Below are 22,056 nucleotides of genomic sequence, written 5' to 3'. Positions count from 1 at the left end.
AGCTGGGCTAGCAAACTGATCTGACAGATCCAAGATGGAAACAGGCCAAGGTAAAGCAACTTTAGGTAAGAACTTTGAGAAAAACATGAAATATGAACAAATCCTGGTAAGGATACAAGAGAGATGTACATTTTTATTATAAAAAGGGCAGAAATTGGCTGGTCTCCATTTAAAATGTGGGAAGTGCATTACTCACTACAAAGGAAACTTAAACTGGGATATAGGGAAAACTTTTTATAAAACTCTGGCAATGACGACATTCTGGAAAAGCATACCCAAAGAGCTATCTCCATTAGCTAAAGATTTAAAGAACAAATTAAATAAATATCTGTAGAGAATCCACTTCAGTGCAAACTTTGGATTGGATTATCTCTTAATGGCTCTTCTGGCTTACATTTTTAAGGATTCCATTTGATCTGTATTTGATAGCTTAAATTTTAAAATGTTTCTAGTAATCTGAAAGATTTAACACAAAAAAATCTGCAAAAGAAACTGAGTTCCCAAAGGTTCCTTCTATCACCATCATCTGTTAATAGTGCCTCAGGAGCCACTTACCTGCAATTTTTCCTGCAGCCATGTAGCCTTTTTAAAAATCATGATGCAACTACCTCTACAGATAGAATACTACAAGACCAAACCCAAGACCTCTCTATTCTCATTCCCCTTAAGGTCATGATCACTGAAAAAAATAACATGGTTATGTATCAAGCACAGCATTCCCAGCAGGAACATGATACTGCTTCACAAAATTTTCTTATCACTTAGAAAAAAATCAAGGAAATAGGGAAGATATAGATAGTCTATGGTAACGACCTCCAATTATTAACAACAAAAGATACACTTCAGAACAACTACTTTGCACTGCTACAGACAGAGAAAGCTGGGGCACATAGTACCTCATCTAAAAACTGAAATGCAGGACTTGCTGTTACGTCAGTGGGTGCCTCGTCCTGGCTATGAGCTATTGAAGTCGGTGCACGGGTAGGTGACTCATTCTCAGTTGCCAATTCTGTGTCAGTGGGACTTCCTTCACCAGCCTGACTCATTGTTTAAAGCTCTAGAAAGTAACAAAAATACCAATACAGTTCATTAGATCCAGGATATATATGATTGTGAAAGATAAATGCGGAGTGTAAAAACCACTCCATCAAGATGTCAGACCCACATTCAAATCACAGAAGTCACCATATGAGCAAACTAGGTAAGTCTACAGTTACAACTTCATGAAAGACTTCATGCAAGGGGCTGCACTATCACTCTACCATCCTTTTGAGTATTTTTAAAATATCCTAAAGAAAGCTCTTATTCCAGTTAGGTAACACAGTCTTTTAATAAATGCACAGAGAGATAACATAAAGAAAGCTGGAACAAGTAGGGGTATTGGAAAAGATAATTTTGCTACACTTATATTTGAGAAAATCTCCTATTCATGGCTGTTATTTAGGAATAGAAATCTCTAAGATACTTGCATTAGAAAAAGTTAGACTAAGGACATTTAGTAATTACTTCTCATCAAGATGAGACTTAATGCCATAAAGTTTCTATAATTTCATGTAACTTTGTGTTTACTACCTTGGTCCAGCACTTGGTTCCCAAGTTCATCAGAACTCTCAGAGGTATATGAAAATGCCAATGTGGATGAGGGAAATGGGAGGTGGAATACAAGGGGGAACAATGCTCCTGATACCATGGTAAGACAGCAGTGTCCATCAGGTTGGTCCTCATCATTGTATGAAATGTGAATTAACATCTGACAAATCCATCTTCTGGCATAATAGCATCTTAAGAGTTTTGCATATCCAAAGAGTTTTAAAATACCAACCTTTTGCATGAAGAAGCATGAAAGATGACAAAAACATTTCAGGAAAAAGATATAAGAGACATGGGATGATCAAACAGAGGCAATAAGCATATTATAGAGGTAAGAGAAGGGAAGAGGGACTTGTGAGGCACACAGAAACCTTGCCATGACATGGTGAGATAAGGGAAGGCATAGAGCATTTATAGAGCAAAGCACAGTGCAAAGCGGAGATGGAGCTCGGATGGAGGAATTCAAGAACTCCTTCACAAGTTCACTGAAGTTGTCTGTAGATGACAGGAATGGACAGATCAGTATCACAGCATTTTTGTGCAAAATTTTGGGAGAGAGATCATCAACTTCTGCAAATGTTCACCTGACACCAGAATTAGCTATTATGCAGAAGACATTATGTTCTGCTATGGAACCATATCATTATAAAACCCCTATCAGCTGCCAAAGATGCAGAATCCTCTTCAAATTAGGCAGTCTTGACATCATTCAGCCTTTCACATAACATATGGGAGACCTTTCCCTTTTTTTAAAAGAGAACATCTTATTATAAATCAAGGACAACCAAAACTGAAACTGTAATAAAATTAAGAAGAAATTTTGAGAGTATTTCAAGAATATATACCAGATCTCTCCAATGAAACAGTCAGAGAAATTTGGCATTCCACAGCCAGAAAGCGGACAGTTAAGAAAAATATAATCTCTTTTTATAATTGTGGTAGAAAAATGGATACAAAAATGCTGCCTTGTTTGTATTCACCTTTTGAAAAGTCACTTGTCTATAAAGGTATTGAAAGTTAAACTGGCAAGTTTATTACTTTCTTCAGTGCTGCTTGGAATTCCTTCAGGAACATTTTGACTTTTAGAGAGATTTCAGTGTCTGTATTTGCTTACGGAAAGAAAAAGCAATTTCATGATCCCTCCTGGAGGAGTCAAAACATTGTGAAATAACTGTAAATATCATAGAGGCCAAGAAATAAGCTCTGAATTACTGTACATAAACATGTATACACATTTATAAATAGCAAGCAATTTTTCATCTGTAAAGAACTGCTGAATATTTTAGCATATGCATTTTATGCTTATGGCTACTGTAGTTTTATTTATTCCTCTCAACTTACTGAAACAATTTAGACAGAGGAAAAAGCACTGTGGCAGAACCTCTAAGTAGAACAATGCCAAAATGCGAGAGTTTCATGGGTGTAGGCATATTTGTTGATATTTGTATGTGAAACACACAGTTGACATCAGCCAAAAATATACTTCCTCCCCGTAGAATAGTACAAAAGAGTCCTTAACAAGACTCCAGTTTGCTGGGCAGGGAGAGACCAAAAAAAATTCTGAATCTGAAAAGTTTATATTATGTTAAGACACAACTATAGAAATCTGAGACCGAGAAAAACCATTAGGCAGCCTCAGCTGGTGTGACAAGCCCTTGTCTCCATGTGATTTTAAGAGGGGGCAGACTGTAACAAAACATATGTATGTTTATGGAACATTGAAATAGGTTTAGCATTCTTCCATTACCTACTATGTTACTAAATATACAATTCAGCTTATATAAAATTCTATCTATAAACCTCAACAAAGTGGCAATTTTGTGTCTGCAGTATCTGGTAAATAAACTCTCTAATTGAAATAGTACTGAAAGGTGGCATGATTTCTAACTTCACGGAATAGCCCAACAAGTATGGATGTTTTCAAACTGTAAAACTGCAAATAATATCACAGCCTTGATCCAAGACACAGAATTGCAGAGAACAGGAATTACAAGGCTGTTTTGGAACCCGGGTGAAATCAGGCTGAGAATTCTCTTGTGAACAGTTTCAGGGCAGCAACAATAATAAAAGTCTGAACTCAGATTCCCCAAACTAATTTCAGCATCTTTACTTCTGTCTGTCTCTAGCAAACAGCAATGTTGATACACAAATCAGTGCAGAATCCAGGTAGGTGACACTTAGCTGCACTGACTCTTTTCAGGGTGACAGATGCAAAAAGTAGTAAAATTTTATTCTTAGCATAAAGAGATGCAGCTCCATGTATAAAGACGCATCAACTATCTCTGCACACTTCCAGCCTACACTGGATGCCTGGGGAGGGACAGAAGTACCCACCAGTCATGGTGCGGTGATGCTTCCCTGAACCCATCCCCTTTCTCCTTGAACTCATACAAAACTTTCAGTATTGATAAAATCCAGGGGAATGGAGATTTTCATTTTACCTGTGCATGACATGAGTAACCAGTGCTTCTTGTTGCTTTTGAATCTGGCTCCTTGATATCACCTACTTCTTTTACTGGATAATCACAACTTTTCTATGCCACTAGGTTTATTCCTAATGTTGAATCTTCATTTGACAATCCTTTCTCTAGGCTGAAGCAGCCAATCTACCTGCTGTCACTGGCATGAAAGCCCTTCTCTGCCTTCCACTGTCCTTATCATCCTTTTCCAAAACTTTTTCAGTTCTACCATATCCTCTTCAAAGAGAGAGGATGAGACCTACAGACAATATTAATAGCAGGAGCTCCATAGATTTATTTGATCACACAGTGATCCTCTTTCCACCCCCTAGAGTTTTATTTTCTTAGGCTTTTTCCCTTATGTTAAAGAAGCAGACCTTGTGTTTTAACTGGGCAGAGCCTGTGCTTCAGCATGAAGGGATGTGTCTTTAAACAACAAGATCATGCCAACATTAAATGATAATTAAATTTAAAACTACATCATGTACAATAGGACATTATAATACACATGTGAATCAGAATAAATTGTTTGATTAGACTGTACAATCTCACTGCTTTGGGGAAATGAGAGCACACCACACACCTGAACTGCTCAACAATCTCTGTCATAATTTCCACTGTTTTCCCTTGTTTTCAAGTCTCTGCTATTTGGGATAGAATCACCCTGAGCCACACACAGGCTTTTTCTGCTGGATTTCTAATTAGATATGGCTGAGATAAGGAGAATTTGAATGGTAAGATTTGCCACTTCCTATTTCACATGGTTTCCATGAGGAACTTAATTTCCTCAGAAAATTTCTGGTAGCGTGACAAACAAAAAATCCCTGAAATCCAAACCATTGTGTGCTTTGCAACGCTAAAGTACAGAGGAGAAAACAAACAAAACATAATTTGCCTACCCACTGAACCCTTGATACACTTTGAGAATTAAGAAGATTCAAGGAAGCATTTCAGAAATACACCACTAAAATAACCAAAATACAAATAAAGGTGGCCCTATTTTCCTAAGAAGTGAAGTCACATTATTTCTTCACTACAATTATAGCAAATGGGTAAAATTAACCCTACCCAGGCAGACTAAGTTTATAACCTGTGGGTACCTGCAGCAGTTTGTGATTGTTTGTGATAAATTCCAAATACAAAAGTTAGAAAAATGTATTCCTTCTACAGCCTCTCCTGTAAATATTTTTTATTTAATTCCTCTTTCCTTGAAATCTCTCTCTCACCTTAGCCTAAAAGTATTTCTGATAATACTTTGGCTTAAAATCTATTTTATATCACTTTGTAAGTTCTAGGGTTTTTTTACCTTTTGCATTGAATACTGAATATTCTTTGGCATACAACACCACCAATATCTGGTAAAATGGCAAATAAGCATTGTAGTTCACTAAGAAATCATGCAGCTATCAAAAGTGGAGCTCTAATTAAATTTTCACTTATAAATTTGATATACCTTTCTATTCCTGCAAATGACAAGCCAGAAAGCAAAAGAAGAAAACAAACAAACAAACAAATCAATATTCTTTCACTGTTGGAGTCTGCTACATGCTATACCAGCTGATCCAAACAGGAGCATGAAAGTTAAACAGAATCAATATAGCAAAAATATAGACAACGTAAGTAAAACATTAAACACATGAGGTTTCATATGTATGGAGAAAGAACTTCTTCCTAGCAATTACTTTTTATCTGTTTTGTACGGTATCTTTAACAATGTGAGTATGCTTAGAGTGTATCTAATGAGAAAATGCAACAGCAACAATGAAATATAAACAAAACTGAGCCTTAAGCATCTTGGAATGGTTTCTGGAACTAACTTCTCGACTATGCAAAACCCGACAATATTAAAGGTGATGCAGAGCACAGTTTACTGGGGATTGTGGGCACTGATAAACTTCTGCCTACATGAGGAGCATCAGGTACCAAGATCCTGAAGGAAAAGGGGGCTGTGGGAAAGCAGCACTGTCGTTTTAAAGGAGGTGGTAGTCAAGGATAAGAAACAGCAGCACTGACTCAGGGAGAAAGGGGGGCAGCAGTGAGCCCCACCTTACCAGAGACCGGATTCCCTTGGAACAGTGGGATCACGGAGTTATTTGCTGAACTGGCTGTCATCTAGTGGAGTCATAGCACATTGCAACACACTCGTTATACATCTGTAACTTTCCCTGACAAACAATCTGACATCCAAACTTGGTATTGGTCTCAAGGGTGAGAATTTTGTAGGTTTTTTTCCCCAAATCAACTATTTCTGAAGACTTGAAAAAAATAACTTGCAGCCTCCATAATGTTCCAAGATATTTCTTGATACTTTTTTGACTTTCTAGAATTCTATTTTTCTATACTAGATTATCACAAAGCAGGCTGGCCCTTTTTGTGTTTCACCTAAGGATTTTTTGAGACTGAGTAATGTAAACCAATGAAATAATTTAACTTAAAGGGCTTTATTGGTGTATATTAAACTTCCCACAGTGAAAATTACCAAAGGACCAAAAAACTAGTACAATCTTTTTTCCTCTTGGACACTGAGATGTCATTTCGGATAAATAGTCAAAGTCAGACAGAAATGGAAACAGGGCTAATGAGATGAAAAATGTTTGATGACTAAGTATCATGCTTGCATGGTTATTTATAAAAAAGAAACACATGGAGTGCAAAAGTGAGACAGTAATTAAGTAACAGGCCCAGATTTCATTATTTCTTGTGTTGCAATGTCGCTAAGACAATGTGGCTTTCTGTGCATGTTTCTCTCTCAGTACTGACAGTAAACTACAACTATGACAAGAACTCAGCCCCTGACTGAACATCATCTATTGCTCACACGCCCCACCCCCTTTTTTAAAATTGTTATACAATGTTAATGTGGGCTATGAAGTCCAGAAAAGTCTTTTAAACTGAATTAAGTGGTTCCCCGCTTGTTTGTAAACCCTGTAAGGACAATAGTCTCATGGTGTACTTGTTAAGAGCTCAGAAAAATATTTATTTGGTTGGCTTTAGAACTGCTAAAAAGGAGTACAACACATAGCATATTGACCAAAACTTACTGACAGACAGCAATTCGGGTGCTTTGCACTATCATTTAAAAAACCCAACAACAAAAAACTGTTTTTCCAACACGTCTACCAAACTGCTTCTACACCAGCTGACCGAGGACATTGCAACACACGCAGACTCGCCGTAGGCTTAAGTGCAACGCAGGCCGCCCCGGGTACCTCGTCTCCTCACGCGCGACACGGCACCGCCCTGGGCCCCGGCGGGGTTGCACTCCCGGCCCTCAGGGACTCTTCAAACAGGGCTGTGGCGGCGCCGCTGGACTCGCTTCCCGCCTGTACGTCGGAGCCGCGGCTTTGCCTCTGTCGGCCCCGGCCCCGGCCCCGGCCCCGGCCCCGGCCCCCTCGAGTCCCTCCCGGCCGCCGCAGGGCCCGGCCCGCACGAGCGGCGTCTCCGTCGCTATGGCAACCCGCGCACCGCCTCCGCCCGCCTCAGCTGCCCTCCACTCCTGATTGGTTCCGGTGTCCCGCCCCGCCGCCCAATAGGAGCAGACTCTCGGCAATGCCCCGCGGCCCCCTCTCTCCGATAGGCCCGCGGGCACGGCTGTAGTTCCTTCCGCGCGCCACAGGACTACGGCTCCCAGGAGCCTCCGCGGCGGAGCCACCGCCTGTTTACCGGCCGTGCCGGTGTCTCTCGCCGCGTGCAGCCGCACCACGTGACTGGCCGGGGGTTACGGCCACCCTCCAGGAGCGGCCTCGTCCCGTCCGTCCCGGGCGCTCCTGACGCGGCTCCCGGGCGCTCCCGCCCCGCCGGCGGCAATGAGGGCTCTGCTCCCGCGCTGGGCGGCCCTGGCTGTGCAGGCGGCGGGCGGGCGGTGGATGCCGCCTGTCCCCCGCCGCGGTCGCAGCGGCCCCGGTCCGCCCCCGCCGCGGGAGTGGGCGCTCTCGGTGAGTCCGCGGGGGCGGCTGCGGGTGCGGCTGCCGTGCCAGGTGAGCGTCCGCCCGCTGGACCCGCAGCGCTGCCCGGGCGCCGACCGGGTCCTGGTGGCCGTGAGCGGCGGTAGCCCCGGGCGGGAGCGGGACCCAGTGCGGGTGGAGCACGACGAGGCTCTGGGGCAGGTGGCGATCGTGGCGGACGGCGTGGACAGCAAGGCCGCCGTGGACGTCCGGACGCCGGTGAAGTTCGGTGGGTGCGGGGCAGGTGCACGGAGCGGGGGGAGCTCACCGGGGGCTGGGCTGGCGCTGGTGCTTCGGCTGGAAGCCGGTGTTGTGGAACGGCATTGTGCCCTCGCTAATTCAAAACATCCCGTTTTGTTTCTTTGTTTCTTGACTTCTTGGGTGTTTGGATACGTGATTTGTTGCTGACCTTTTTGCCAGCAGTAGTTAGTGCTGAAACCTCAGCTGGTGAGTGGCGCTCAGAACGCGCCCTGTCATTTGTGCTCTGGCAGCTGCTGCTCCAGAAAAGACCCGGCTCCAGACGGCATCCTTAGCATGAGCTGTGCACGCCTGCTCTCCAAGGGCTGTTCCCTGTAGGGTTGTTGGATCCACCAGCTCCATCAGTGTTTGTTATGCTAAGTGGCTACCCACAGGATCAAAAAAGCCTAGAAGGTAACGATACAGATGAAATATCAGGAAGGGCTCCCTTGTCCGCTACAAACGTTGCATTATCTTTTTGGGTACAAGGCTAAAATCTGTGCAGGGTTTCTTGTATGGAGCACAATTTGGGAGAGCATATGTAGTGGCTGAAAACAATAAGCATCTCTGCTGAACTGAAATTCTGACAGTGGCCCTAAGTTTAGGAAGTACAAACTCAGGGATTTGTGTTCAGTCATTAATGTGTTTTTGAATTTTCCTGTGGATTTAGGGAATTTCCTATACAGTGCAGAATGTTTCACCATGCTGAAAAACTTTTTGATGTACAGTGCACCTGGTCTCTTGTTTTGCTTAAAATTATTCAAGACTGATGCTATATTTCATTTGATGCCCTGGTGCAGCTGTGATACGAGAAATGATGGATGATCCCACCCTACTTACTCTTCATACATGTAATCTATGACTTTTGTAGAATATGGTGTTACATACAGCAAAGGTATTCTGCACCTTTTATCTTACCTTGCTTTTTCCCGCACCCTTTATCTTAGGATAAATTCTGCAACATGCTTTTTATTTTCTTGTTTTCTTTTAGAAGGACCTGAACTGTATGCAATTCAAAATGGAGAAGTCCTATAGGTTTGACATAACATCATTCTCACATTTTCCAGTCTTACTCATCCCTATAATTTGCTTCTTTTAAAAACACGGCTTATAACTGAAAGGGTATTTCTTAATATGTTTATCAAAACTTAGGGTCTGTTTTGTTTCCTAACAACTAATATATGCACAAATATTCTGTAACTAAAGTTAGGGGTCTCTCTGATTTGCTCTGTCAGAATGGCCATACTGATTCCTACTGTGAGTCCAGCTGCCCACTGCCCTGTCTCTGGTCATAAACAGATGCTCAGGGAAGAGTAAGAACAGAACAAATGTAAATGATAATGATATTTCATCTAAGCACTCTCTTAGCTGTCAACTGTTTTCATCATAGGATTTTCAGAGCCTCATACAGCTCAGCCCCTCAGTGAATCTCTTCTGCATGTCCCTTTACACATGGAAACAGTTTCAGAGTGAAAACTTCCTGGTAAACTCTTGGCAGAGTCCCATAGTTTAATTTCCTGCTATTTTATCATTTGAGTATGTGGCATTCCAAGGTCTTCCTGCAATTTGTCAGTGAGTTTTTAACTAGTCTGAATAATTTGGTGTTGTTGATAAAAGTTTTCAACCTTGCTATTTGTGCTGACTTCCAGCTTCTTGTACTGTTGAAAGTGGTGCCTAGCTTTTAGTTGAAAGACAATACGGAACTAAGGATATTGTTAAAGACATTTGAAAATCTAAGTTAGGTCTCTTAAACAGGTCAACTGTTATCTCTATATTCTTTGTCTCTGTCACTGAACTGTAGCAAGACTTGTCTTCTCCAGGAGTCTTGTAGACTTGACTCTTACCTGAGAAGTTTCAGTTACAATCTTACAGCTTTGCTTTTTATTTCTTTTCCTCTTTTGCTTGGCAAGCAGCAAGATTACCTTGGCTTGTCTGTAGCACATTCACAGAGTCCATGCCATAATTACTGGGAATCAAACAAACCCAGTGTCCCATTTATTACCCTTCAATTCTCTGGTACCAGGTGTGTCTGGATACTGTAGTCATTTAATATTTCAGTTTCTCCAGGATCTCTGAGTGACTATTACAAGTCACTCCAGACTTGGTTATTCTCAAGGGGCAGAATTCATTGTATTAAGATGTGGAGAATCTCAGTCTTCATAAAGGATTTCAATGTGGGGCGCCTTCTTGAAAGTCTCTATAACGAATCCTGATTGGTGGAAAAAAATAATTTAGCTTTTGTCCTGTCTTTGAGATTCTTCCTATATTCTGAATGTCAGCCAAAACTGCAGACAGTCTTAGGGGCTTTCTTCTTGAAACAGATTTTCTTTTTTTGCAGCTTTCTAAGCTGTTCCACTTGGGTTTGCGGTAAGTTCATGCAATTCAGGTTCCCTGGACAATCTGTGGATTACAATGTACACAAGTTGCTCCTTGTCACCCCGTAACTAGCATGATGTTAGTATTGTCTGTTCATGCTGTTATCACGGGGTATCTAGAGATATATTTACAAAAATGTAAAGTTGTGTAGTTTTTTCTGGGTTTTTTTAAAGTTTTTACTTGGTGAAGTAGAATTTTTGCTTGCCACTGAGGTTCTACTTTTAAGTGTCCTTTCAGCTCTGGTTTGTTTTTTTGATCTTCTGAGGATTAGTTTGTGCTTGAGTTGCTGTGTTTGTTTATTTAGAAAAAAATTATCCATTAAATATCATTGGATAAGCAAAAGATCTTACCCTTTGTAAAAACACATCTCAAACCAGAAAGGAGCTGTTGTTGCTCTGCAAACACTTTGGCTTCTCTCTGGCTTTCCTTGAATGTGTGAGGAGGATGTTAACTCTGCTCTGCTTAGACCGTTTTGCCTGAGCTCTACCAGTCACTTAGCTGCAAGAAGTTGAGAGGCTGATGTGAATGTCTTTTCAGTGTTCTTGTTTTCTTCACTTTGGAAGTTAAGGCATTTCATAACAGCTTTCGCAGTTTAGGTTGGAGCTCATCCAGGAAGCTGCAAGTTATCTAAAACTCCTTAGTGCCTGAAGAGCATGTGTGGAAGATGCTGAGCTTAAGTATGCATTTTAAACCAAAGGCAACCTGTAAGCAGCTTGGTATGGCAAGTACCAAAAGGTCCTCTGTTTGTCTTAGTGTCTAGTTTTGAGCTCTGTATAGTATTTCAATATCATACATGATCTGATAATCCTCTCTGATATATTTAACCTTCATCAATGGCAGATTTCAAGGAATTTCTGTCTAATCAAGCTTGTTTATTTTCGCATGTGTTAATTAAACCTGAAACCTGCTCTTTGATTTCTGGTTACTGTACATTGACTGCATGAGTACTCAGAAGTAAAGTGAACTGAGGTCTTGCATAACAGTAATTTGAGATAATTCTAGTAGTCTAGGGCTGCTGAGTCATCTGAAAATAAATAATTATCCAGTCTATTTCAAGTCTTATAGCTTAAGGTAACTTATGCTGAAATACCCTGGGGTACCTCTGTCTACATTCTGATACCAAAGTGTTTCTTTTTTACTATATACCTTTATTTCTGATGTGAGTCTTTTACACCACAAAGATCTTCATGCATTCTTTGTGGTTTTTGTGGCTAAAGTTGGCTTCAGTCCTCGTCTCTGCTAGGGAGGAATCAAACTGGCTATTTTTGGAATTTTGGCACCAAAACAGATTGTATCTTGTTCCTCCTTGTTAAAATTTCATTGGCAGTATTATCCAGCTTTCTGCCCGCTTCTTTATGGAGATGTTTATCCTTGGTTTGGGAACTCAAAGGGAAAGAGACAGAGGGGCTCAATTCCTTGTCCACTAATTTTTGCTATGTCAAGGCTAGCAAAGTGCTGTGACTCCGCAGAAGATCAATGCATAAAGTGTATTTCCAGAAGTCCCTGGTGTTTCTTTGGTGATGGGTCCTCTTTTAGCACCCATCTTTGATAGCTAGGATTACACTACTAACCCACCTTTCAAATGATGGCCATAATATGTTCTAAAGGATCAGAAATTTTTTTATTAACCTTATTCTTGTAGAAGTCTTAGTGAGTTTGTATCACGGCTAAAGTGAATACTCTCAAGCCTTTTCCTCATCCCTTTTGACAGAAGTAACAAGAGCAGGAGGGTTTCAGGCTGATTGAATTAAAAGATTTGCACAAGCAAATAGTCTTTTGGGACTCTGTTCTCAGAAAGCAAAATAGTCTTGGTTGTAGATCCTCCCAAGCACTGTGCAGTTGTCCAGTGGGTGAATTGAGCAGTCTGGGGCAAGACAGCTTGTTCAAAACCAACATTGCTTTCCAGTCTACCTCTTGTAGCCTTTTTTTCTTAAGGAATTGTTACCTGTGAGCACAGTCTACATCCTTCACTAAATTTAACCTCTTGGCTTACTATAGCCATGAGGTAGCACCCTTGCTACAAAGATGTTGTGTTTTAGTTCCGTCTCTTGGATTCTCCTATTTGTCAGGTGAAAAAACTTCCATTTGTTGTTAATTGGACCTCTCAGTGTCTCATCTTCATGGTCTGCAAGCTTACTGTTGTCATGGTTCCAGGAAGCACCTGTCCTGGGCAGCAGTGTGACAGTATTGATCTTCAGGCTCTGCTGGGTCACTGGTCTGACTTGGGAATCTCCTTGTGGCAAAACTTGTTTTGCACATAATGGTGATTATTTTCATCTTTCTGGTAACTTTAGCAGGAAGTGCAGGTGAAGGGAAGACTTTCACGTGTGCTTAAATGAAGGTTTCTTTCCCAGATAATCTGCTTTCCTTTAGGGAATAATGGGGCTCACTATCGCTTAGTCCTTCAGTTGTGTCTTGCAGCAAACACTTCTGATTGCTGTTCAGTTTTTCTTCTTTCTGCCTTTTATCCTTAGAACAAAATCACTTTTTTCCTCTCCTGCCTTTACATTTTGCCAGTCACTATGGTGGTCATTAATATACATGATTACTATAAATGATTATTAATATAGACAGAATCCCCAGACTGTACATTCTCAAACTTCATCCCATTCCTTAAACCCAAGGGTGAGACAACTGGCAGAAAAATACTTCTGCTGCTCCTGCATGTTATCTACAAGACCTAGTGATTTTTCTTTGTAGGAGTCTATGAACAGTAGCAAGGTGAGGTGGCTCAGACTAGAGGCAAACATGCTTCTTCATGCCAGGGGAATGCCAGGCTTTCCAGAAGTCTGGGGAGAATGACGCACACCAACGCTTCTATGTCTGTTTTGGGGTTGTGATGGTAGTGCTGCAGCAAGGCAATGTATTTGTGCTGTTGAACCTTCTTACTCTACATGTGACCTCAGACACCTGCTGACCTTCTACCCCAAAATGTGTGTCAGGGTGCCCAAGTGTCAAAGTAGAATTTTTAATGGAGTTGTTGGCTAGGGTGATAGATACGGCTAGGAGATGAAGTTAAAAAAGCAAGAAGATGAGACTTCACTAAAGGATCACACCCTCCTGATTTTTTGCCAGAGGTTACAGTCATTCTTCTGCCTCTTAATGTTCTTTCCTGGAGCTGGATGGCTCATACACAGGCTTGCTTACTAAACTTTCAGTGTCCGTGGTTGATAGTGACTATTCAAGCAGGTCAAAGTGTGTGGCCAGACTTAGCAAGCAGGTTCTTAAATAACAAAGAAGCTGCTCTTTTTCCTTACTACATATGGTTACTGTATAATGTGATCAAATACTATGTTAAAGATATCTTGACTTTTCTCATTCTGTTGCTAATAAAACTCTTTTAATTCTAGATTTGGATATCAAAACATCAGGGACTGGCTGCGTGAAGATTCAGAAAATAGAATGTGATAACTGCAAAATAGAAACAGAGAAGGGGACTAGTGTCTTGCAGTCAATAAAGGTACAAAGAACCCTCCCCCACTGTTTGAAAGGGGATTGTGTGGTGGGATATAGTGTCAAAACTTAAATACCAGTTCTGGAGCTGAGAAGTACTCTGGTATTTCTCATTGCAACACTCATAGTATTACGATGTGTATAGCACCTCACCTTTAATTATTGCATACAATTATGGCACAAAGTCAATAACAGTAAATAACGTGGAGTCAGAAGTCCATGTATCTGTGATAGCCAAAGCCAGCAGGAACACTGACAGCAGTAAGCCTGATCCCTGTCTTCCCTGCCTCTCAAAGAAAAAAAAAAATAGACTGGGTTTTCCTGTCTAGTAGGTTAACTGTTATGCCTGCTCAGTCGAGACTTTGCAGCATGCTGCTGGTTTTTTTTGGGGGGGGAGGGTTGGAGGTTTTTTTATAATTGATATAGCAGAGCTATTGACAAACCCTTTAAGTTAATTTTCAATCAGAAGTTACACATTACATGTCCAAAATACCTGACTGAAATATATCTGATATATACTGTATATATCATAGGCATGACCTTGTTTTTTCAGTCTTAAGGCTCCAAGTTTGCTGACATAAGCTGTTGTAAAATTATTTACAGTTTATCTGACTTAGGTGCTATTTGATATCCAATTCACTTGATGTTTGGGATTGCACCTCTGGGAATTGGTATAAATTCAAAAGAATGGCTCTTCAAATTTTTTGAGATATGAAAAAAAATTTCAACATTTTTCTCTATTGCGGTAAGAGATGATTTTATAATGGACATCGGGAAAACTGAGCTTAGGGAGGAATTTAATATACAATAGAGCTAGGTTTTCTCTACATCTAGGGAACTACAGACAACTTGAACCTTGCAGATTCTGTGTAATTCACCGTATTACTGTTACAAAGGTACCTAAAATCTAACAAAAAGCTAAGAGTACTGTGTGTTGCCTGTCTAAAGTTTTGTTTAAAAGTTACGCTGTTATATAATAATGAAAACAATAGTACATGAGAAACTGCATAATATGAGAAAAGAAGGTGGTTTTGGCCAGCAATAATGACAGTAGTCGTGGCATGCCATCGCATCAAGAATTTTTTGTGGTGTTGTGGAAAAAGATGATTTTGAGGAAAGACTGCTAACTTATCTTCTGGGAATCTTGACTCAAATACAATCCAAGATGTGAAAAATCTTGAATTTTAAAGATTAAGATCTGGGTTTCAGTTTAATCTTGTTTTTAATTACTGTAGTTCTAGTGAGGTGACTGAACTAATTTTTTTCTAATATAGCTTCAGGAATTCTAATATAGCTTCTCTGATATCAGAGAAGCAGAATTATTAGTGAGAAGCAGTAGTATTAGCCTTCAGGGTTTTCCCAAAATTATAAAATTCTTATAGACCAGATGCTGTAGTGAAGCATAAGAGCTGATTCCCCTTTAGGGAATGTACTTTACTGAGCAAATTGAAGTGATAGTGCCCTCCCCTGGATGGATTAAAGCTGTTTCAATGTTCCTTCACTAGCATTAACAAACCTCATTAACCACCAAAGCAGGAGACCCTTTCTTTATAGGAGAGAGAAAAAGATCATTGATCAATGAGTGACTTTAAATGAAAAAAATCTCGTCATGTGGGGATTATTCAAGAGCACCAGCAAACAGCTTCACAACTGCTAATTTTCTTATCTCACAAGAAGTTGTTTGTATAATTTGTAATTCAAAAAACAGCTGTTTTTTTTTTTTAATATAGTCTTCAGTGTCTTTTCAAAAGACTTAGAGATTTAGCATCTACTTTCCTTAATCATGCATGCTAGTAATTGAGCAGAAAGAATGAGTCCCTATGAGGCTTGTTAATGGATTTTGTCTGGCAGTTTTGGTGTAGTAGACATTACCCAGGCAGTGAGATTTGTTGAGGGTTGGTTTATTGAGGTTTTGGGGGGTTTTTTTGGGTGGTGGTTGTTTTTGAATTGGCTAAAGTCCAGTTCACCCTATCTGTTCTAAGCCTCCAGGTCAAATGATAGCAGCAGTAATTCCAAACCACAGTTATGGCATCTAGGTCTTCTTCAGAGTATGAATAATTCACAAATTCTTTATTGAGAAAGCAGTGCTTATTTTTTAAAATTTTTTCTTACTGCTTCTTATTACAGTTTGTCAGTGATAATGGGACTGGGGAGACCCTTTAATTATGTTTCCATATTCCTCAATTACTTTTCACTCTGACTGTGTTGGTGATAACAAGAATTTCCAGGCATCTCGCTCACACAGGCAGCGGACCTGCTATGCTTCCTCACCACACACCACATCTGAGCCTGATTTGTCCTGCACTAGTGTCCTTCTCTACTTCTGAACAATTTTTTCTGGTTTTCCTTTGACATCTGTTAAGGCCTTGACAGCCTTTTTGCCTCTTCTTTACTCAAACCTTTTTCCCTTGCTCAGAGAAGCCCTGTGACAAATTAGTGCTTTTTTCTTTCAGCTGGTGGAATATTCCCTCTTAGTGAAAAAGCTACTTGACCACTATAAGTGGGTTTCTTCTCTCAGCAAATACTTCTGTCTGTTAGGTGTCTCTAGAGATACCTATCTCTGAAAGCCTTGTTGGTTTTTTTTAAGAAGATATTCTAATAATTTGGGATGGGGGGAATTAGTGTGTATGTTGTGGTTTTATTTTACTGAACTATCAGTGGCCATATTGTTGAGCCCTTGCTGTACACTAGTTCTTCCAATCTTGCAAGTTCCTATATTCTTCTCAAGTTATATATTTGGAGGATTTGCTGTTTAACCATTTTTCTGATAACAAGCCTGGTATAGCTGCCTCAATGGAGCTGTGATGCCAGATTGAAACATTTAGTTCATATTATTACTGTATAAGGAGAGAACAATCTATTCCATTTGTTTAGAAGTGTAACTGAACAGCTGAGTTATTTCCAGCCTTTAAAAAGTCTGAAGCAGTACTGTAGTGTCAAGGGGTGTTGCATTTTACTGTGAGAACACCTTTAAAAGAAGAGGGGGAAGCAAGACTTGAACATAAACGTAAAGAAACCGTGCTCTAGAATTCTTCCTGTCTTTATGAAACCCCATGAAACTTCTGGTTCTCGGTGTTTCATCAGGAATGTGCTGGAGATGTCCATGTTTTCCATATTGGAAACTTGATGTAATTTTTTTTTTTAAGTCTTTAACCTTCTTGCCATCTGATTAGACCTAGATAATGCAATTTGTTCCTTATCCAGAAAGGTGTTTATAATCTAAGTTTCTTGACTATTTCTGATATTTTTGATGGATGGTATCCTAAATTAAATACAATCCATGGGAATAATATCCTTTTCAATAGAAACTAATATATCTGAAAATGGAGATGGTGGTGTGGGAAACTGAAGGAAAGGGGGGGGTGTGTGTATAAGCTTATTCAGCATTACGTATAAAAATTGCTGAATACTTAAAAAAATTCTGTTATTCCCATGTTTATGCTAGTGACTTTAAGCAAAATAACTTTGCTGTGGAGATCTGTAGACTTCTTGAAGTCAGATTTGTGAAGTTGCAGTTTATGAATACAATTAGATTATTTAAATCTGATTTTTTTCAAGATTTTTTTTTCCCTTTTACAAATGATTGCATTTTATTCTCAATACCTGGTGTTATTTTTTTTGCTTTTTGAGATTGGTTTATGTGTATTTCTGTATTTTTTTCTCTTGCTGGTTGTATGCAGCAACACCTGAAAGGTATAAGGGCTATAGAGCAGCTTTTAATTGAAACCTGGCTTATTTGTTAAAAACTTGAGATTTGCCTTATGCGAAATGATTTTAATTAGAATTTGTGTGCAGTGAAGCTCTGTAGAACCTGGTTCTGCTTGCAGGACTAAGGTTTGCAGTGGTTAATGTGGTACAACTTGCAGAACAAGATAACTATAACTAGAAAACAAGTTATCCTAACGGTATGATTTTTTAACTTTTTTCAGAGCCATAAAATTGATATACGGACAAATGGTGGCAAAGTAATTGGTCTTGGAACACTTCATGGAAATACAGATATTTGTGCAACAGAAAAAGGGGTATGTAGGAAGTAAAACTTTCTTTTCAGTGGCTTATTCTGCTTGTTTGCTGTAAAATGACTAAATTTGAAGAATGTGCTAAAGAATATGTAAGTAACCCTCATTGATTGTTTGTCATTTCACTGTTTCTTAGGTTTGTCTGTTAAATTATATTATCCTATGCTTGATTTGGATTAAAAAACAGGCTCCACAGAAAGCAGGAATAAGCATGTGATCATTCCATCAGCACAGAGGTTGTTCTACTGATATAACCCATCAGCTCTAATTATATAGACCCCTCACAACATTCTTAAACTTTCTCCTTGGCTGATACCTAGGCACTTGGATTCTGCACAAGGCCCAGGAGTTTAATTTAGTGTCCCGTGGATAGTGGCTTGATATTTGTACATGCTGTACACTTCTAGTGTTACACAGTTGTAAGAATGGAAGAGTAGAAGGTTTTGCCAATTTCCTTGCAGCTGAAGAAATATAATCACATATAATCTTGCTATGAGATGCAGTGGGAAGAATCATGAACAGGAAAGCAATTTTGTAGAGAACTAGCTTGCTTTTTTTCAGTAGATGGCAGTATGAGACTAACCACAAACAGCTGCGCTCAGGTTTTGTTTCTTGGCATAAGTAGGCAATTCTCTTTTATTTAAAATAATGTAGAGCTAAAATCCCTGCAGTTGTCACACCCAGTCTTGTTTTTAGGCTCAACTTGAGTGTTTAGGTATCATAATGTCCATGCAACTGGTTGCTTTAGGATTCTTTAGATCTGAGGCATTGCTGTATGAACGTGTGGAGCCAAGCCAAGCCTGGAAGTAGCTTGGATGTGTGCTCTGTCAGAATCCATAGATACCCTTTAAACCAACAGCACTGGGAAGAATCAGGAGGAGAGTGGGGGTAACTCTCCATTGCCAAGGATAGATTTGAGACAAAACTGTTACGTTCCAGGCATCCAGAATCACCTCTGTGAAGTGTTGTTTGGCACTGTTGCATACCTTGTAGCTTGGGTTCCCATATCATATATTCACTTACCTAGAGCCAGCTGTGAGCTGTTCTTAATGTCCTGCTGTAAAATAAGCAAGTTACCATTGGATTTTCCAAAAACTGTCAGCATTAATTTATCTGTGTTTCTTTGTAGTGGGTGTTAGACTGCCTTTTATGTAATAAGTATAATAATTGTATCTGTATGGGAAAATATAGCTCAGAAAATTGTTTTGCTTTGAGCCTTTAAATGCTTTTTAGAAAATTAACTCTTTTCAGAAACATCATCCTTTTGAAACAATAAAACAATCTTCATACAGATTAAGTTGAAGTGATTCTTTGTGATCATAAATATTTGTATATAGTGTGTAATATTGCAAGAAGTCAATCTTAGAGTTGTAAAGCTGTAGTAACTTGAGGGAAGTGAGTCATTTTAGCACAAATTCACAGCTACAGAAGAATATTTTAGCTTATTTTATTGAACTTCTCACTAACAAACTTTGCAGTGTATTTAGGAAGGACAGATTTCTTTTCTCAGTTGACCAGTTCTGTTAATAATCAGTCAGCCTTATGTCTCCTCTGTGTGTTTGTATGTGTTTCTTCCATCAGTTGCAGCCATCATTATGTAATTATGGCTCCGTCAGCATTTCCAGCCCCCTCCTGGAGGTGGGGAGGGAGAGGATGTGGTAAAAAGCACTAAGCACTTGAGAAATGAAGAATATTTTTTAAGGGAGGTAATGGGAGAAGACACTAGTAAAATATTTGAACAATGATAGTGCAAAAAGGAAGGCCAAGAGCAGGAATATGCGGGGAAGGATCTGTGTATGTCTTATTTAAACATAGCAAGATGTTAGTTGTTAGCTTGAAAATGTGTTCAGGTGCAAAAGCATTCTCAGATTTATGCAGATGAAACCAATGGAACTTGAGCATGTGGTCAGTTTCAGTAACTGCAACCCTCAAGGCTCTATGCCCAAGGGAAGGAATTTTTTTCCAGAAGATCTGGTGGTTCAATGGACAAAAATAATGAAATTTGTTTGACTGGGGAGTTATTAGCTAATCTGTGCCATGGGGACTTTTCTATAACACTTGCTTAGTAGAGCCAGACATCTATGTTCTGCCAAAAATCCACAAGAGTTAAAGAACTTGGGATTGAAAACATATTTATTCTAATTGAAAAGCAATCCTATTTTTTCCATGCGTTCCACATCTAAAATACTTTTTTTATTCTTATATTTGAGCAGTCTGACTCCCCACTCCTCCATGCCCCTACCCTGATTTGGGTTGTTCTGAAACAAGTGTTCTTTGTATTGCTAGTTTTTCTTCTATTGTTTATAGTAACTTCTTTTTATCTGGAGCTGAGACAACCCTTTTTATTGCTTTGTAATTTTAAGAAAGGTAGTTAAGGCTGGTAAATGTGTTGGTGTGTGAGACTGTTTACAATAAAGCATTTAATTTTTACATAAAATAATGTATCTAAATAGAGTTAAAACTTGCATTTTATAATAAGAGGGGTAGCTTTTTGAACTTTCCTTTTCCTAGTTAGGAATGTCACAAGACAGCCAGTTTTACCCAAACTATGCAGATATTTTTATTGTATTCCTCCTCTTTGAAGTGTGCTTTACTCTATTTTCATTGTGCTGATATCAGTGATGGCCCTGCTCAAATGGGAAATGCTCTTTGCAAGTTATTTAACTCTTTAGAACAGGTTAGATCATAGAGCCTAAAATGAGTGGCTTTCCCTTTACTAGTTGCTGTGGCCATGTGTCACAGCAGGTTTGCATTTTGCCATGCAGGGTGAGGGAGTGGGGGAGTACTTTGTGGAAAGCATTTAGGACAGATGCAATGTAAATTTATGTTTAAGATCCCTGGTTATTAGGGTTTTGTTGCAAGCATTAGAAGAGAAAAAGCTCAATTGCTGTCCCTTTCAGTAGTGACAAATTGGGCCTTAATACTGTTGGGTTTTGTTTTTATCTGTAGCATAGTTCTACAACCTGCAGTGATTGTAGATATTGATTGTTGTGTATCTCTAATTCTAGCATAACATTTTGATTTTCTTGAAGTTTAATGTAACTTGTTAAATTATTGGAGACCTAATCTGTATTGTAGCATCATGGGAAGAGTCTTAAGCCAGTAGTCCATTCTGTAATCTTAAAATTTAGTAGTTCAGTATGAGTGGGTGGGTAAGGCCACAGTATAATTTGGCTGTCATATAGTCCATACCAAACCAGTCTCTTCAGCTTAATTTTTGGGACACAATGCAGCATTGAGTTTGTGTAACACTAGTGGCTATTTGTCAGAATACCCCTTGCTTCATCCAGCTTATTCTTTATATAATATTAGACTGGGAGGGTAGACAGATTTATTTTTTTATATCAACTCTTTTTGCACAAGATAGCAATGCTAAAATGACAAGGAGGATTAGAGATAGTTCGAGTAAGGCACAGTTTGATCTAGAAAGCCATGTATCATTTCCTGTAATGAGTAAGGATTTTGTGCAATTCACTGACAGTCTGCATAAGCAAAATAAAACCAAATTGAGCAGGGGTTTGAGTATGAACTATTGCATGTTTCTACCATAAATCAAATTTAACTGAGAAAGAATAGAGTTCAGTTTCATATGGTTGTTGCACAAGCACGTGAATTGTTGTTTTTTCAAATAGATTGAAGTTATATCACGTGGCTCATCACTTTTACATAGATAATTCATCTGTCACCTTTGATTTCCCAAATTCATAGTGCAACTTTTCATATTCTATCCTTTCTCTCTGTTTCTACTGAAAAGAAGTAGAAATGGAGATCTTATCCCTGTTTTTTCAAGGCTTTGTATGTCTTGAGGCTGAAGTCCAAGAATAGAAGCCTGAGTAACCAAGGTAATAGGAAAATTATGCTGAGAAAAAGGGCAGCTGGGTGGGGCTTTTTTGCAAACCTTCACCAAAGATATGTCTGCAAAGTTAGCCAGTTAAAAATCTTCATAAATAGCTTTATGTAACAAAGACAGTGGATGTT

General features: G+C 39.5%; 2 protein-coding genes across 4 annotated transcripts in view; one reads left to right on the top strand and one right to left on the bottom strand.

The window, feature by feature from the left end:
* Positions 1-7,398, bottom strand: part of CCDC146 (coiled-coil domain containing 146) — a 69,679-nt gene extending 62,281 nt beyond the window's left edge. For 2 of the 3 annotated variants that reach the window (XM_042018427.1, XM_042018428.1), the window contains exons 1-2: positions 7,259-7,398; positions 897-1,057 (exon numbers count right to left, since the gene is read on the bottom strand). In XM_042018427.1, coding sequence (XP_041874361.1) covers positions 897-1,046 — 150 coding nt within the window. In that variant the 5' untranslated portion in view covers positions 1,047-1,057; positions 7,259-7,398. The remainder of the gene's footprint in view (positions 1-896; positions 1,058-7,258) is intronic. The other variant, XM_042018429.1, reaches the window with a different exon arrangement.
* A 299-nt stretch (positions 7,399-7,697) lies between these two features.
* FAM185A (family with sequence similarity 185 member A) overlaps positions 7,698-22,056 on the top strand; it is a 38,003-nt gene continuing 23,644 nt past the window's right edge. Inside the window, exons 1-3 of the mRNA XM_042018435.1 lie at positions 7,698-8,222; positions 13,957-14,066; positions 17,989-18,081. Of these exons, the coding sequence (XP_041874369.1) occupies positions 7,856-8,222; positions 13,957-14,066; positions 17,989-18,081 (570 nt within the window). The 5' untranslated portion in view covers positions 7,698-7,855. The remainder of the gene's footprint in view (positions 8,223-13,956; positions 14,067-17,988; positions 18,082-22,056) is intronic.

Source organism: Corvus kubaryi, unplaced genomic scaffold (assembly GCF_017639235.1).
Source record: "Corvus kubaryi isolate FWS band 111438036 unplaced genomic scaffold, C.kubaryi_AGA036_p1.0 137, whole genome shotgun sequence".
NCBI lineage: Eukaryota > Metazoa > Chordata > Aves > Passeriformes > Corvidae > Corvus > Corvus kubaryi.
The sequence above is the reverse complement of the archived record's forward strand: the minus strand, read 5'-3'. Positions and strand labels throughout refer to the sequence as shown.